At 40.1% G+C, this 16320-nt stretch overlaps 1 protein-coding gene across 1 annotated transcript in view; it reads left to right on the top strand.

Moving 5' to 3' along the window:
- The window catches only part of TMEM132D (transmembrane protein 132D), a 960728-nt gene that overhangs the window by 643155 nt on the left and 301253 nt on the right, over positions 1-16320 (top strand). Inside the window, 1 exon segment of the mRNA XM_043979103.1 lies at positions 6128-6311. Coding sequence (XP_043835038.1) covers positions 6128-6311 — 184 coding nt within the window.

Genomic DNA, 16320 nt, shown 5'->3' with positions numbered 1-16320 from the left:
GTGGCTCCAACCTACCTTTCCAGGCTTATGTCATTTGACTACCCTTCTTGTATTCTGTGCTCCAGTCTGACTAGAAATGTTCCCTAAACTTTACATCCCATTTCCACCCCTTTTGCATTAACACAAAGTAATTTCTGCCACCCATTCACTGCTTCTTATTCTTCTACCCGCCCCCCCCCACCCCATACTTGGCAAAGTACTTTGAACTTAATACATAAGGATAGCAATGTGCTACAGTCCAATGAATACTGGCTATGTATTCAAAGGACCTGGGTTCAAATTTCACCTCTGATACTTTCTACTTGAGTAGTTGCTATTCATTCATTTGTCATGTCTGACTTTTCATGACCTTGTTTGGGGTTTCCTTGGCAAAGATACTAGAGTGGTTTGCCATTTCCTTCTCCAATTCATTTTACAGATGAGGAAACTGAGGCAAACAGGGGTGACTTGCCTATAGTCACACAGCTAATAAGTGTCTGAGCCCTGATTTGAACTCAGGTTTTCCTGACTCCAGACCTGATGGTCTATCTACTGCACCACCCAGCTGCCCTACTACATGGGTTGCCTTAGGAAAATCTCATAATCTACCTATGTCTCAGTCTCTTCATCTAAACTACTAGAGGGTTAAACAGGAAGGCCTCTGAAGTTACTTCTAGCTCTATATCTTTGAATAAAATTGAATTGAATTGATGACAGAAGAAAATCTAGCAACTTCTTGCCATCCACATGGTATGGTATCAATCCATCAGTCAATCAACCAACATTTATTAAATATCAAGCCATGCCAAGAAATGTGATAAGCACTGGAGATACAAAGATGGAAGTCAAATAATCCCCTACCCTCAAGGTACTTACAATCCATATTAGGATGACAATGTGTCCATATATAGGAACATGCAAAATAAATTCAAGGAGATTCTGTTCACTAGAGTATTATTCTTTTATCTAATTTTTCATCTGCCTGTCTTACTTTTGGACTTCTTTGACTGACTTCTCCACCAGGCCTCAGGAGTCAGGCACTCCCTCCTAGATTTTCAGCTTCCTTTTTCGTCTTGTCTTCCACCAATAGATTGTAAACTGCTTTAGGGCAGGGACTATTTTATTTTCTTACTGGTATTCCCCAAAACTCCGCATGGTGCCTGATATATAATATACACTTTAAAATGTTTATTGACTATTAGACTATATAATAAGCCTAAAAAGTTATGATGGGGTCAGATTGCAAAGTACTTTAAATGCTCAACAGAGCATTTAGACTACACTTACCTAAACATGTACTAGGCAGCGGCTAGAGTTTTTTGACTAAGGCTGTGACACAGTGATTTCTGTCCTTTGGAAAATAACTTTGGCAGTTGAGTCGAGGACAGGTTGAATGTGGGAGAGACTTGAGAAAGGGACGCCAATTAGGAGAGGACTGTAATCCCATAGGTGAGAGGTAATGGGGAGGTGACCTAGGGTGGTGGTTGTGTGGGTGAACAGAACTAGGGAAAATTGGATAGATATTATGGAGGTACAAACAACATTTGCCAACTGATTAGATGTGTGGGCTGAGTGAGAGAGGAATTGTGGATGATACAAAGGTTGAAAATCTGGGTGATTTGGTATAGGGTAGTAACCTCCATAGTAACAGGGAAATTTGGAATTTGGTGGGAGGTGGGAATAATAAATTCTCTTTGGGACATATTAAGTTTGAGACATCTACAAGACTTCCAATTCAAAATGGCTAATAAATGGCTAGTTACATGGAAGGGACTAGAGTTCAGGAGAGAGACTAGGCTTAGTAAAAGTTTGGTTAGGTAAGGGGTGAAAGTGGCCAGAGAGTTGAACTTGAAGTTGGATAGATCTGAGTAGCTCAAACACTTATTAGCTGTGTGACCCTGGGCAAATCACTTAATCTCAGTCTGATACAATTTTTCCATATGTAAAATTACAATAATAATAATAGCCCCTACCTCCTAGGGTTGATATGAGGATCAAAAGAGATAACATACACAGCTTTTTACAAACCTTAAAAAGCTTTGTAAATGCTGAATATTATTAGCAAAAACAGTAGGGTTACTAGAAAGCATATTCCCTCTCTGGGCCTCATTTTACCCATCATTAAATGACTAACTAAATGATCTTCAAGTTTCTTTGTAGCTTTACTATTTTATTGTTCCATTATTATTCTATGACAAGTCTGGATTGCAACACTCCTAAAACTTTCAAGTTTACCCACCCCCTTTTTTAACCTTTAGACATGGCCCGTAGATTTTGTGTTAGTTTGTTTTTTTGTAAATTTTAGTAGTAGTACTCCAGCATCCACTTCTGTGTTTTACCCAAGGCTGGCTTGTGTCATGAGATGGGGATGGAGGGGAATTTCCTCCTAGAGAAAGGAGAATCTAGACAAAGGTGAAACTAAACACTGAAAAGGACCTGAGGAGACTTTCTACAGTCTAAACCACATACAGACAGAATGAGGTTCATCAGAGACCCCAGCATGCATCAGTTCAGACAGAAATTTTTTAAAAAGTGAATTAACTCCTAGGAGCAGCAGAGTGCTTTGCAACCTCACCAGACATCAGGGCACCTTTCTAAAATGCTAAAATTCACAGCTGAGCTTGTCCAGAAATGCCTCCCTGCTCCAGTCAGCATGGAAGTGAATGTTTGCATTTCAAGTTCGGAGACCAGGTTCAGTCACCTTCAAAGACAAAAGGTTCTCAGACAGTCCCTCACAAAATAGAGCATAAAAATAGCGCTTTTCCATAAGGGGAAATACCTGAAAGCATTCCTTCTGGGATGCATGAAAGCTCTACACTTGGCAGAATAGGTCACTAATTGGAGGGCAGTGATGCTGCAGGGGGGAAGATGAAGCCAACTCATGATTTGGGGAGAGGGAGTGTGAGATAGTGGGGAAAGAACCATCCATAAGGTTAGGAAGCCCTGACTTCAAGTTCCACCCATGACACATAGCTAGCTGTGTGACCTTGGACAAGTCACTTAACATACCTCAGCCTCAGTTTCTTCATCTGTAACATGGGGATAATAACAGCATCCACTTCACAGGTTTGTTCTGAGGGTCCAAGGAAGCAATTATGTGTTGCAATCTTAACAATTATTTGTAAATTTAAGTGACTACTTAACCCCTCTGAGTCAAGTTTCTGAGACTCTAATTTGCAGAAAGTTATGGTTCTGTCTTGGTAGAGGAGAATTACTGGGGAGAAATACTGCCCCACTCCAAAGAATGTTGGCATCCTGAGACAAAGTCTGAGCTGCTTGACTTAAGTTAAAGCTCTGGGTTTCATCTGTTGCAGACCCATTGAAGTCCCACAGTGTAGATTTGACCCAGATGCAATAAAAACAATTTCAAGTGAACCATTCCCTGTGTATGGGAAACCTGTGGCAAAGTTCCTCTCCTTCCTTAATGTGATAACAAAGCTTCACTCTCACTTTGTCACTGGAGGCCCAAACACTCCTCAGATAACATCTCCAGGCAGTGACTTTTAAAAGGCAGATTTACTCTATCTTAAATGACGATTTAAAAAAAAAAAAACTACCTTCAGCAGTGGGGGATTTGTTTAGAATCAAGCTCTTGGCACCAGGGCTGCTTATCAGAGAACTGAATTTCTTTTCTTCTCTGGCCAAGAAGGAGGCCTGCTTGGTTTGTAATCTCCTTGCTCTTCCTCCTCCAAAAGTTGGGATGCCTTGACCGTTATCTTCCTAAGTCCATTGAAGATAGCCAGCACCACAGAGGACAGTCCTTCATTGTAGCTTTTTCTTTTTCCCCATCATCACACCTTCTAATCTCAGTCCATGGGGGTTCTCATGGATGGGCTTCTTTTACAAAAACAGTCCCTGACTCATCCATCTTACAATCTTCATCAACCCCAGAGATCTCTGAATGCCTCTCTGCTAGTCCCAGGGCCCTAGCTATGAAAGCATCAAGATCTACATGAGGTCAGCTGGGGCTGGTTATATGGAGAGGCTTTTTTGCATCTTTGTTGTATAGGATGAGGTCTGCCTGCCTGGCATTCTGGAACTGCTGTGGTCCAGCCTTCATGCTGTCAAAATACAGAATTAGAATCTTGATAGATTCGTTTCAGAGGCTTGAGTTGCATTAGCTATTCGAGGTTTTCCTGAGAGCCACAGAGGCCCTCCACCACCCGGCACGCTCCACCTCCCTCCACTCCCCCACCACTTTCCCAACTTCTGCTGGTTAATTTTCAGCTCCTCACCTTCGTTTCCTCTTCAGGTTGCTATTATCCCTTTCTTGGGATTGCTGACTCTCCTAGCTTTCTTTTATATAGCCTTCTAGACTCTGCAATGAACATTTTCTAAAATCCTGCTGAAGCCTGGGGTGGTGGGGACAAAAATTAGCAGTAGCAAGACTTGTTGGAGGTTCTGGTTTTTTGGAACATCTGTTTCTAACATCAGGCTTTGGTCTGAGAGGCAGCCATGGTATAGTAGAGGAAAAGCCCAGGGCTGGGGGAGTCAGTCACATGACCAGGTTGCAAATCTCAGCTCCAGTGTTTTCTAGAAATAATGTTCTACGAATCCATTATTATTCTTTGACCCAGGTCTAGTTTACCCACTCCTAAACATTTCAAGCTTACTCTTTTTTAAAAATCTTTAAAAACAGAGAGTAGACTTTGATATATGAGGCTCTGGCACCCACCCCTCCACTCTCCCAGAAGCTGGGGTGTGGTATGGTGGGAATGGAGATGGGGGTGGGATTTCCTCCTAGAGGAAGGAAAATCAAGACCAAAAGGAAGGAAACTAAACACTGAAAAGGCCTTGGGGGGGCGGGGCAGGCAGCTAGGTGTCTAAGTGGATAGAGCACTGGCCCCAGATTCAGGAGGACCTGAGTTCAAATGTGACCTCAGACACTTGACAATTACCAGCTATGTGATCCTGGGCAATTCATTTAACCCCAATTGCCTCAAGAAAGGAAGGAAGGAAGGAAGGAAGGAAGGAAGGAAGGAAGGAAGGAAGGAAGGAAGGAAGGAAGGAAGGAAGGAAGGAAGGGCAGGCCTTGAGAAGGGGCTTTCTAGAGCCAGCAATTGTATACAGACAGCATTAGGTTCATCAGAGACAACAGCATACATCAGTGGTGATGGAAAAAAATATATAAGAATTAACCCTTGGGAGTAGCACCCATGGGAAAGTGAATGGATCATAGTATCCTTGATCACAAGCTAGAAGGAATCTTTGAGCCATTATCTGATATAGAGATTCTTAACCTTTTTCATATCATGGACCCTTTTGGCACTGAGGTGAAATTGATGGACCCTTTCTCAGACTAATGTTGAAAACATAAAATAAACACACATAATAACAAAGGAAACTAAACATAATGAAATACATTTATAAGATTTTTTTTAATTGATGGATACCAGATTAAGAATCTCTGATCTTGTGTGGTCCACTTTTTTTTAACAAGATGAAAAAACAGGGGCTCAGGGAGGATAAATAATATTGTTCAAGGATCATGGTATCATAGCTCCAGAAGGGACCTCAAAGGCTATCTAACCCAATCCTCTCATTTTACAAATGCAGAAACTGAGACCTGCAAGGCCAAATTAGTTACTGAAAGTGAGAGAGAAAATGTTTAAGGTAGTGAGTGGCACTGAAGCTGTACTATAAAAGAAACTGGGATCTTTAGAAGTGAAGGTAAGAAAGCAGTGAGCTCCAGATAAGGGAGAACACCTGTGCAAAGACACCAAGTAAGGAAATGGGATTCTGTGCATCTTATGCTTTGGGAAAATCCACTTGGTTTGTTTGTTTGTTTGTTAGCCAGGAGTTAACAGAACAGATTAACTAGAATTGAGTACATAAAGGGGAATAATATGAAATAAGGCTATTAAAATGAGTGGGCATCTTTAAATGCCAGGGTAAAAATTTTGTATTTGTACTATGAATTCTAGCTCTCATGAAGACAATCTAACTGAAGATATAGAAAGTTGGGGCCATGATCTTTTTATTAAGAGACTAACCATACTTTGTTGTTTTTGTGGTTGAATCTTTTATTTGTATTTCACAAGAGGTGATCTTAACACAAACACACAGAGACATCATTGATGTCACTTGTGTGAACCCCAGATAAGCCCCTGATGATTCACTATGACTCTCCTTTTATCTTTCCCTCCAGTGCTGATGGTCAATCCAATGAAGTCATGCAGATCGATATAGAAATTGAAGAGCTGAGTGACCTACCAGCCACGCAGCTAGTCACATGGCAGGTTGAATACCCTGGAGAGACTACCTCGGACCTAGGGGTGTCCAAAATCTATGTGAGCCAGAAGGATTTGATTGGAGTCATCCCACTAGCCATGGTAAGGGCTTATCTGCAGAGGGAGCTGGAATCTCAGAGACATAGGGTTCTTGGTATTGATTTCCCTGTGTGTCTGTTGTGTCCCCAAGACAGAATCTAAGTTCTTTGAGGGTGGGGCTGATTAACCAGTGTTTGTTGGGGAGATATTCCAGCCTCCCTGAATCAAGGCCTTAAATATTACCACTCTCCTCTAAAAAAAAGAGACTATTGCTTTGCTACTATGACCATGTTTCCCAAGCTTCCAATCTGGGCTTAAGAATTGCTGGTGATTTATAAAATAAAAAACATGTTTGAGTCATCAAAGGAAAGGACGGAAGATAGACTGCTTATATTTTCTCCAGGGAAACTGTGTGTGGAGTTGGGAGTACATTTTCTGTTCCTGAAAGGAATTTTTCTCTCAGTGGTTGGTTAGATTATAAGATAGATAGTTGAACCAGACTGAGCTCTTTCTCCTATGGGGAGAAGGAGACACAGGTAGACAGGAATATCTAGAACAGGGACTCTTAATCAGAGATCCATAAGCTTTTACATATAAATATATATACACACATACATACATATATATATACATATACATACATGCATATGCATATATGTACATATATACATACATATATAATTATTTTCTTTTGTACATTTAAAAATACTTTGAGAAGAGGTCTGTGGGCATCTTTAGATGGGCAAAGGGGTCTATGACACAAAAAAGTCTAAGAACCTATCATCTAGAAATCAAACGAGGTAATTAATATTTATAAACACTTAGTGGAGTAACTGACACATCGTAGGTACTTTATAAATGCTTGTCCCCTCCCCTAGAAGGACTGATAAGTCTATAAGTATACCTACACACACACACACACACACACACACACACACACTTCAACCAACTTATTAGTGATACCTTTTCTACTCATGATGAGTTCATTCCAAGATTTCTGGGGTCAGATTACCCAAGACTGCTGTGTTTGTAAAAGGCTCCAACTCCGATAAGGCCACATAGATCCAACCAACCTCAGGTCACATTGGTCAGTCTGTAGTTCTGATAGGCTTGAATTTCTGGGTTGTAGCTGCCTTTGCAGCCATATGTATTATATATGTATGAATGTATACGTATGTATGTTATATATATATATGTATAATTTATATGTATTGTAGTAGTGTCAAAATTAAATATAAATGAGGGCCACTAATCCATATGTAAAGATCCCTATGGACTGCATGTTGACTTAGTTTTAAAATGTAATATTATCTATGTTTTGATGTATCTTATTTATTTTGTTAAAGATTTCCCAATTATATTTTAATCTATTGTGGGCCACATGTTTGATGCCTTTGGTATAGAGACCTGGACCTCAAGTTAGAAAGTTGATGTTATTGTCTACTCATTCAGTCATGTCTGATTTTTTGTAACCATATGGACCATAGCATACCAATACTGGCCATGGGGTTTTCTTGGCAAAGATACTAGAATTGTTTGCCATTTCTTTATCCAATGGATTAAGGCAAATAGAGTTTAGGTAACTTACCCAGAGTCACACGGCTAGTAAAGAATTTGAGGTAGTATTTGAACTCAGGTTTTCCTGACTCCAGGGCCAGCAAGCCATCTAATTGCCTCATGAGTCAGAAAGACTGGGGTACAAATTCTGCCTATGATGATTTGACTCTGGACAAATCAGTTTTTCATTTCTCAGTTTCTTCATTTATCAAAAGAGGGGTTGGATTCAATAACCTCTAAGGTCCATTCATGGTCGCCAAACTGTTTTGTTTACAATCTAAATGTGGGTTCTAATCTGCACCCCCCCCCAGTTGTTTTGGGGGGAAGCTGGCTAAAATCACTGATAAATACAGAAAAAATTTAGGCTTTTTTTTTTTTTAGTGAGGCAATTGGGGTTAAGTGACTTGCCCAGGGTCACACAACTAGTAAGTGTTAAGTGTCTGAGGCTGGATTTGAACTCAGGTACTCCTGACTCCAGGGCTGGTGCTCTATCCACTGCACCATCTAGCTGCCCCAGAATTTAGGCTTTTAATGATTTATTAAAATATATCATAAGTTAGTGAAGAGAGAGAGAGAGATTAAGAACAGATTCCTTATAGCATGGAAAAACCTAGTTTGGATCTATTTGGTATAGCCAGAGAGACAGAAACCTTTCCTTTCCTAATAGCCCACATGAAGTTCTGCTACCAAGCTGATGTCCTGAATGACAAGGGGGACCCTCCTGTTTTCTATCTCTCTGCTATCATGATACTTCCTCCATGAAAAAGAGGCTGAGGCAGTACACTAACTTCTGCTTCCTAGTTCCTTTCTCCCTCCCCAAAAGGGGAGGTCCTTCCAGCTTATTGGGTGGGAGTGGTCTCTTGCTGATGTTAGTAGTACACCACCTCTGAGAACAACATCACCCAGGGACAGCCAGGTGTGGTCTCCATCCAATCACCCTTAAGTAGGTACTTAGTTTCTCAGTCTCACCCAATTCAAACAATACTAAATCAATCCTCAGATGGGAAGCCTGGGCATCTGCCAAATCCCATTATTTTATCACATTGCTCCCGTGATTCATTAAGAAACAATTATTTCCTTAATGAAGCAATAACATTAGATACTTATGACTAGCAAAGGAAAGGGAATGAATCTATGGTTTTATGATCCTTTGATAATAGAATATGAAGTTGGGGCAGCTAGATGGCACAGTGGATAAAGCACCGGCCCTGGACTCAGGAGGACCTGAGTCCAAATCCACCCTTAGACACTTGATACTTACTAGCTGTGTGACCCTGGGCAAGTCACTTAACCCTCATTGCCCCACCCCACCCAAAATAAAATATGAAGTCCTTGAGATTAGAGATTATTGCTTTTCTGACTTTGTATCCCAACATCTAGCATAGGGCCTGGAACACAGTAGGTGTTTAATAGCTGTTTATTGAATGATTGTATGTAAGCATGATTTTGACAGCAGTGATTTCTTTGCTGTCAACAAACTCTTTAAATAGATTAGAGGTGGGGCTTGCTGTCTATATATTCCTTGTGATCCAAAATAGGACTAGCACAGAGCCCACCTATAAACCTTTCATTCACTTTCTCCAACTTCTTTTCCATATTAAGTCTGCATTACTTACCAGCCCCTTGCAGATTATTTTTCTAGATAGGTCTCTAACTTCCATGTTGTAGAGAGCTCCCCTTAAGGAAGCTTCTACCCATACAGGTCAATACCTTTTCTGTACCTAGCTAGTGTTGGAGAATATTCCAAAGACACTGAGAGGTTGAGAGAGTTACCTAGGATCACACAGCCACCAGGTGTCAGAAGTGATACTTGAACCCAGGGCTTTCTGACCCCAAAGGCAGCTCTCTATTCAGTACATCACAGCTTCTGTTTCCTAATGGAATGACTGAATGATTAGCAAACTCACAGATACCCCACATAGCTTTTCCTTTCTCTCTCTCTCTCTCTCTCTCTCTCTCTCTCTCCATGTCTCACCAGAGCCCCATGCAGAGAGAAGAAAACAACAGAAAAACACACAAGCCATGTGAATTTCCCCAAAGAAGATGATAGGTCATGCTGGATTTTTACCTACATACACTATCCCGTGCTGTTTCCTATCACAAAATTACCTTATTGTCAGAAGTGAATCATGAGTTGACCTATCTGGTGACTGGCTGCTATCTTCTCCCAGATCATCTATTAGAAAATATTGGCATGAGTTCTTATGAAGTGCTGAAAGAAAACCCAAAATCAATCTTCCAATAAAAAAAGGACCATGGACAGTTGCCTAGTGACAGCAAGTTAGTTATTATGCCATTCATTACAGGAGGTAAGGGTATGATTGTATGCTTTGGAACAGCAGCAAAGGGATGAGGGCTGGCTGCTGTTAACTACAACGCTTTTAAAGCCACCACATTTTCCCCTGGTTCATCCTTCCCTCTACCTGAGACTAGACTGTTTCTCCTTTCGGGCTATTACTGTTTCCATTATGGGGGAAGACAAGGCCATTTATCTTGAATAGGTAATTATTTGAATTTGCTCTTCTTCAGCACCTTTGTTCTGATGAGTTTTAGCACTGTTCCCTGGCAGTCTCTCTCTGCTCTGGATGGAGGGAGGGGGAGTTCATATCCCTACTCTGTACTTTGCCTCCAGCTGTTCCTCTCATCCACAGAATCTCAGAATCTGGGAGTGAGAAGAGACCTCAGAGGCCCTCTGTCCAATCAATGCCTGGATAAGAATCCTTCCTACAACCACACCCCCTTCTTTCCCCCAACAAACCATTATCTAGCCATTGCTCAAAACCCCCTGTTAAGGGCAGACCTACTACTCCCTGAGAGGCAGCTCAATTCCACTTTTACATAATTCTAATTACTACTAAGATTTTTTCCTGACTTTACATGGGAATCTGCCTCTGCAACTCCCACTAATTATTCCTAGTTCTGCCCTAAAGAGACCAAGCAGAACAAATTTAATCCCTATTCCACTGCAATTCAGTGAGCATATATGAATTACTTACTGTATACCACAGACTGGAAGCATGCATATGCCTTCCAAAACTAGGGTTTAGCAAGTCATAGTTCGCTCTATCTGGACTGGCAGTTTGCTATTCTGGGGTGGGGGTGGGGGGAAATGGTGAATTTGGAGGTGGGAGAAACACTAGTTCAAATTCTACTTCTGATACTTTCTGCTTTTGTAATTCTAGGCAAGCCAGCCAATGTAGGGAAAAAATACTGGATTTGGAATTAGAAGAAAGGGAATAAGCATTTAAATAGATTTGCAGTTTCATGTACAATCATCTTTTCTCCCCTAGTCTACTATATTATAGAAATGCTTGTTTTATTTCTTAAGTTCAGAATAAAATAAACAAAATTTTAAAATAAATACTTTAATATAAAACAATAAAATTAGGGCCTACTATGTGCTGGGCACTGTGCAAAATACTTTATAAATATTATCTCATTTGATTCTCACTGCAACCATGTGAAGTAAGTGCAATTATCCTCATTTTATAGTTGAGGAAACTGAGGCAAATATAGGTTAAATGACTTGCCCAGGTCACACAGCTAGGAGTATCTGAGGTAGGATTTTAACTTCGGTCTTGCTGACTCCAAATCTCATGCTCTATCCACTACAACACCAAGGTGCCTAGTTAACACCTATGAATTACATTTAATTTCCCCTTTGCTACTTAGTACCTGTGTGACCTTGGGCAAAATAACATCTGTTCCTCATCTAGAATATAAAATTAAGGAGTTAAACCAGATGACCCACAAAGATTCCATTGAACTCTATATCTATAAGCCTACAAGTCTTTTTGAACTTCAGTTCCTTATCAGTGAAATGAGGATAATGATATGTGCAGAGTCTACTTCACAGAACAGCTCCAAGGTGCAAATGAGACAATTTATGACAAGTGCTTTATAAAACCTCAAAGTCCTATGTCAATAGTAGCTATCATTCCCTGATAAAAGTCTGTTTTTTTTATTATTTTCTAATTGTTTCATGGTTATAAATTCTTTTCTTCAATGAAATTGGAAGCCCTGATGAGATAGCAGCACTTCTGTGTTCAATTCTGGGTAACACACATTGGGGACAGGTAGGTCGCACAGTGAATAGAGCATTGGGCTTTGAATTGGGAAGACTGATCTTCATGAGTTCCAATCCAGCTTCAGACACTTACCAGGCAAGTTGTGAGCCCTGTTTGCCTCAATTCCTCTTGTAAAATAAGCAAATGTCAAACCACTCCAGTCTCTTTGCCAAGAAAACCCCAAAATGGGGTCATGAAGAGTCAGATACAACTTAATGAGTCAACAACAAAGAAACAACAAACCCCATTTTAAGACAGAGAAGGATAAGCTAGAGAGTGACCTTAAGAGGATATCCAGGTTGGTCATGCCCTGTTAAGATTAGTTAAAGGAACTGTGAATGTTTGGGATATCATGATGATACTCTTCAAGGCTTTTAAGAGATATGATTGAGAGATATGATCACAGTCTTCAAGGTTTCTTATATGGAAGAGGGATGAGAATTATTCTGCTTGACCCTGTGAGAGTTAGAATGATGCCTCCTGCTGGGAAAGAGTTTGCAAGGAAGCTCCGTCATGAGGAGAAAGCATATGAAAAGAAACAATGTGACTTTAGTATCCGGAAGTTGCTGGGGTCCAGAACCTACATCTATAAAACCACCTGTTAGTTGTGTCAATCAGTGTTACCAGCCAATTAGCTTGGAGCTGTGTGTGTGGACGGCCCTGTTTCCTGTTTCGCAGGTGGCTTCAAGAAAGAAGCCTAGGAGGAGTACGCTCTTGGGTTCCTGCCCTCGGTATGGCAGGTCAGATGCTGGGTTCTCTTAGAGATAGTTAGATTTTTACCTCTCTCTCTCCTCACCAACTTCTTATTACACTTTAATAAATATTTAAAAGTCTAAACTCTTGCTAAAGCTTCTAATTTGGGGAGACCAATCATTAGATTTTAGACATCATAGCTAGAATTTTAGCCCCTTACAACCCAAAGGGGAAAACTGGGAACAATAGGGACAAATTAGAAAGACACAGATGATTTAGTCTTTGATGCCAAGGGAAAAAAAATTTCCAATACTTAGAGCTATGTCCAATTAGAATGGGCTGCCTTTGTATGTTGTGAGTTCCCCTTGCTATATGTATTCAAGAAGAAACTAGATAGCCACTTGTGTGGAATATTATAGAGGGGCTTCTTATTCAAGTATATTTTGACCTTAGAATAGATGGCTTTGGAGATGCCCTTCAACTCTGAGATCCTGGGATTCTGGAGGACAAAGAATATTGGATCATATCCTGTCCTACCTCTGTGAATGCCTAACTCAGAAAAAGACATGTAATAGATACCCAATTAATGCATACTCACATGACTTGAAATAGAGGGAAGTAAATCCAACAGGGGTATTAGAAAATGAACTAGCAATATCATTTGCATAACAATTACCTGCATTCTAATTTCAAAATTTTTGCCTCACCATAGAAACTCACTACACCCCTTGGGAAATAAAGAATTACAGAGCTAAAAGGTGGTCTGAGATATGATCTAGTCCAACCATCTATAATAATATTATTAATTATCCTAATAGAATTATTATGTTTTATATTTTATTATATCATATATCCCATTACTTCTATGGTAATTAATATTACTAATTATGATATTATTATTAATATTTAATTTAATATTAATACTATTAATAGCTAGCCTTCATTTAGTCCTTGAAATACATTATCTCATTTGATCCACAAAACATGCCTGCAAGGTAGGTTCTTTAACTACTCCCATTTTATTGATGAAAACATTGAGACAGAAAGAAATTAAACAGTCCAGGAACATAAAGCTGCTAAGTATCTGAGGGAGGATTTAAGATTAGGTCTTCCTGACTCCCCAAGGCTCCATTAATTTTGCTACTGCTCCCCTATAAAACAGCCCCAGTAAGAAGTGATCATTCTCCTTGATGGTCTTAATTTAGCAGGAACCCCCTATCTACCCTTTCATTTTTGTGATGTTGTTCCTTTATAGAAGTTCTTCCTTATATTCTACCTGATCCAACTGGTAGCACAATAGATGCAACTGTGGGCTTGGAAAAAAGGAAAACCTAAGTTCAAATCCAGCCTCAGACAATTCTATATGATCTTGGAGAATAAGTTAACTTTTGCTTGCCTCAATTTCCTTAACTATAAAATAGAGATAATAACAGCACCTACCTTACAAGATTGTTTTGACGAACAAATGAAATGACATATAGAAAGCATTGTCCTAAACTCTGTGAAGATCAGTTATTATTTCGACTACCCTATGCTTTCATTGGTATAAGGAGCTCTTTGTGAGGCAACTCTTTCTACTGTCCGTCAGTCAGTCAGTCAATAAGCATTTTTATTAAGTACCTATTTGTGCCAGGCACTATGCTAAGTATTAAGGATACAGAAAGGCAAAAGTTAGTCCCTGACCTCAAGGAGCTCACAATCTAATGGATGAGATAATAAGCCAACAAACATGCACAGACGAGCTATATATACAGAATAAATAGGAAATTATTAGCAGAGGGGAGGAACTAAAATCTTCCTATAAATGAGGTTTATTTGGGACTTAAAGGAAGCCAGGGAATCCAGTAAAAAGAGATGAAGAAGGAGAGTTTTCCAGACATGGAGGACAGCCAATGAAAATTTCAGGAGCTGAGAGATATATTATTCATGGAAGAGTAAGGAGACCCATGTCACAGGATCAAATAGTACATGTTAGAGAGTAAGATGCAAGAAGGGGCTGTTAGGTTGCTCAATGGATAGAGCACTGGGCTTGGAATCAGGAAGACTCATCTTCATGGGTTCAAATCGAGCCTCAGAAACTTCCTAGCTTTATGAACTTGGCCAAGTCACTTACCTTGTTTGTCTCAGTTCCCCATCTGTAAAATGAGCTGAAAAAGGAAATGGAAACCACTCCAGTATCTTTGCCAAGAAAACTCCAAAAGCAAGTCACAGTCAGACACATCTGAAACAACTCAACAACAAAAGATATAAGACTACTGGAAAGGTGGTACATGGCTAAGTTATGAAAGACTGAATGCCAAATAGATGATTTTATACTTGATTCTGGAGAGGATAGGAAAACACTGGAGTTTATTGAGTATGTTTGGGGGTGTGTGACATGGATGGAATTGTGTTTTAGGAAAATGACTTCAGTGGCTGAATGGAGGATGACCTGGAATGGAAAGAAATCTACCAACAGGCTATTGAAATGGTCTGAGCATCAAGTAATTAAGGCCTGCACAAGGGTGGTAGTAGTATCAGAGTAGAGAAGGGACGTAAATCTGAGAGATGTTGCAAAGGAACAGGCCTTGGTAACAAGTTAGATATGGTGAGTGAAAGAATGAGAAATCAAGGATGATTCCAACCAAGCTTGAGAGCCTGGACAAGTGGCAGGATGGTTATACCCTAGACAGTAATGGGGAATTTAGGATGGGGAAAAGGTTTAGAGGAAAAGATAATTAGTTTAGTTTTAGAAATGTTGAGTTTAAGATATCTAGTGCACAACCAGTTCAAGATATCTGAAAGATGATCTGAGATTGGAGGCTAGCAGAGATGTTAGGACAGGATAGGGAGATTTGAGATTTGAGAACCATCAGCATAGAGATAATAATTAAATCCATGAGAGTTAGTGAAATCAAGTGAAGTAGTATAGAGGAAGAAGAGGAGAGGACTCAGGAGAGAACCCTGTGAAAATATTATGGTTAGAGGGTATCATATGGGGAAGTTTCCCATCAAAAGAGACGGAGGAGTGGTCTGATATCAATGTACCTGTGGTACATTGATAACAATACCATTCATAGCCTGAAAGAATTGTCTGGGGCATCAAGAGGTTAAATGACTTTCCCAGGGTCATACTTCTTAGTATGTGTCAGAGTTAGGACTCAAACCTCAGGTCTTTCTGGTTCCAAGGTCAGTTATCTACCCATTATACAAAACTATCTCTTTATTTATTTAATTTTTAGTGAGGCAATTTGGGTTAAGTGACTTGCCCAGGGTCATACAAATAGTAAGTGTTAAGTGTCTGAGGCCAGATTTGAACTCAGGTACTCCTGACTCCAGGGCTGGTGCTCTATCCACTGTGCCACCTAGCTGCCCTAAAACTCTCTCTTTAAATATAACTGGCTTTTCTTTTCATATCTACATACAAAATCTCACAGAGACACATGGTGCACTGGATAGACCACTGACCTTGAAATTCAGAGGACCAGAGTTCAAATATGAACTCAGAACTAGCTTGTGTGATCCCAACAAAGTCACTTAACACCAATTGCCTTAAATATCCGGGCAATCTCCAGTCATCTTGATATATCTTGCCACTGGACCCAGATGGCTATGGAGGAGAGAGTGAGGTTGATTACTTTACACAGCCCTCCCTCACTTAAATCCAATTTACTGCAAGTCATGACATCACCTCAATGTCATGGTCCTCTTCAAAAATGAAGGACAAACAAGGCAGCTAGATGGCACAGTGGATAAAGCACTGGCCCTGGATTCAG

Source organism: Dromiciops gliroides, chromosome 1 (genome assembly GCF_019393635.1).
Source record: "Dromiciops gliroides isolate mDroGli1 chromosome 1, mDroGli1.pri, whole genome shotgun sequence".
NCBI lineage: Eukaryota > Metazoa > Chordata > Mammalia > Microbiotheria > Microbiotheriidae > Dromiciops > Dromiciops gliroides.
The sequence above is the reverse complement of the archived record's forward strand: the minus strand, read 5'-3'. Positions and strand labels throughout refer to the sequence as shown.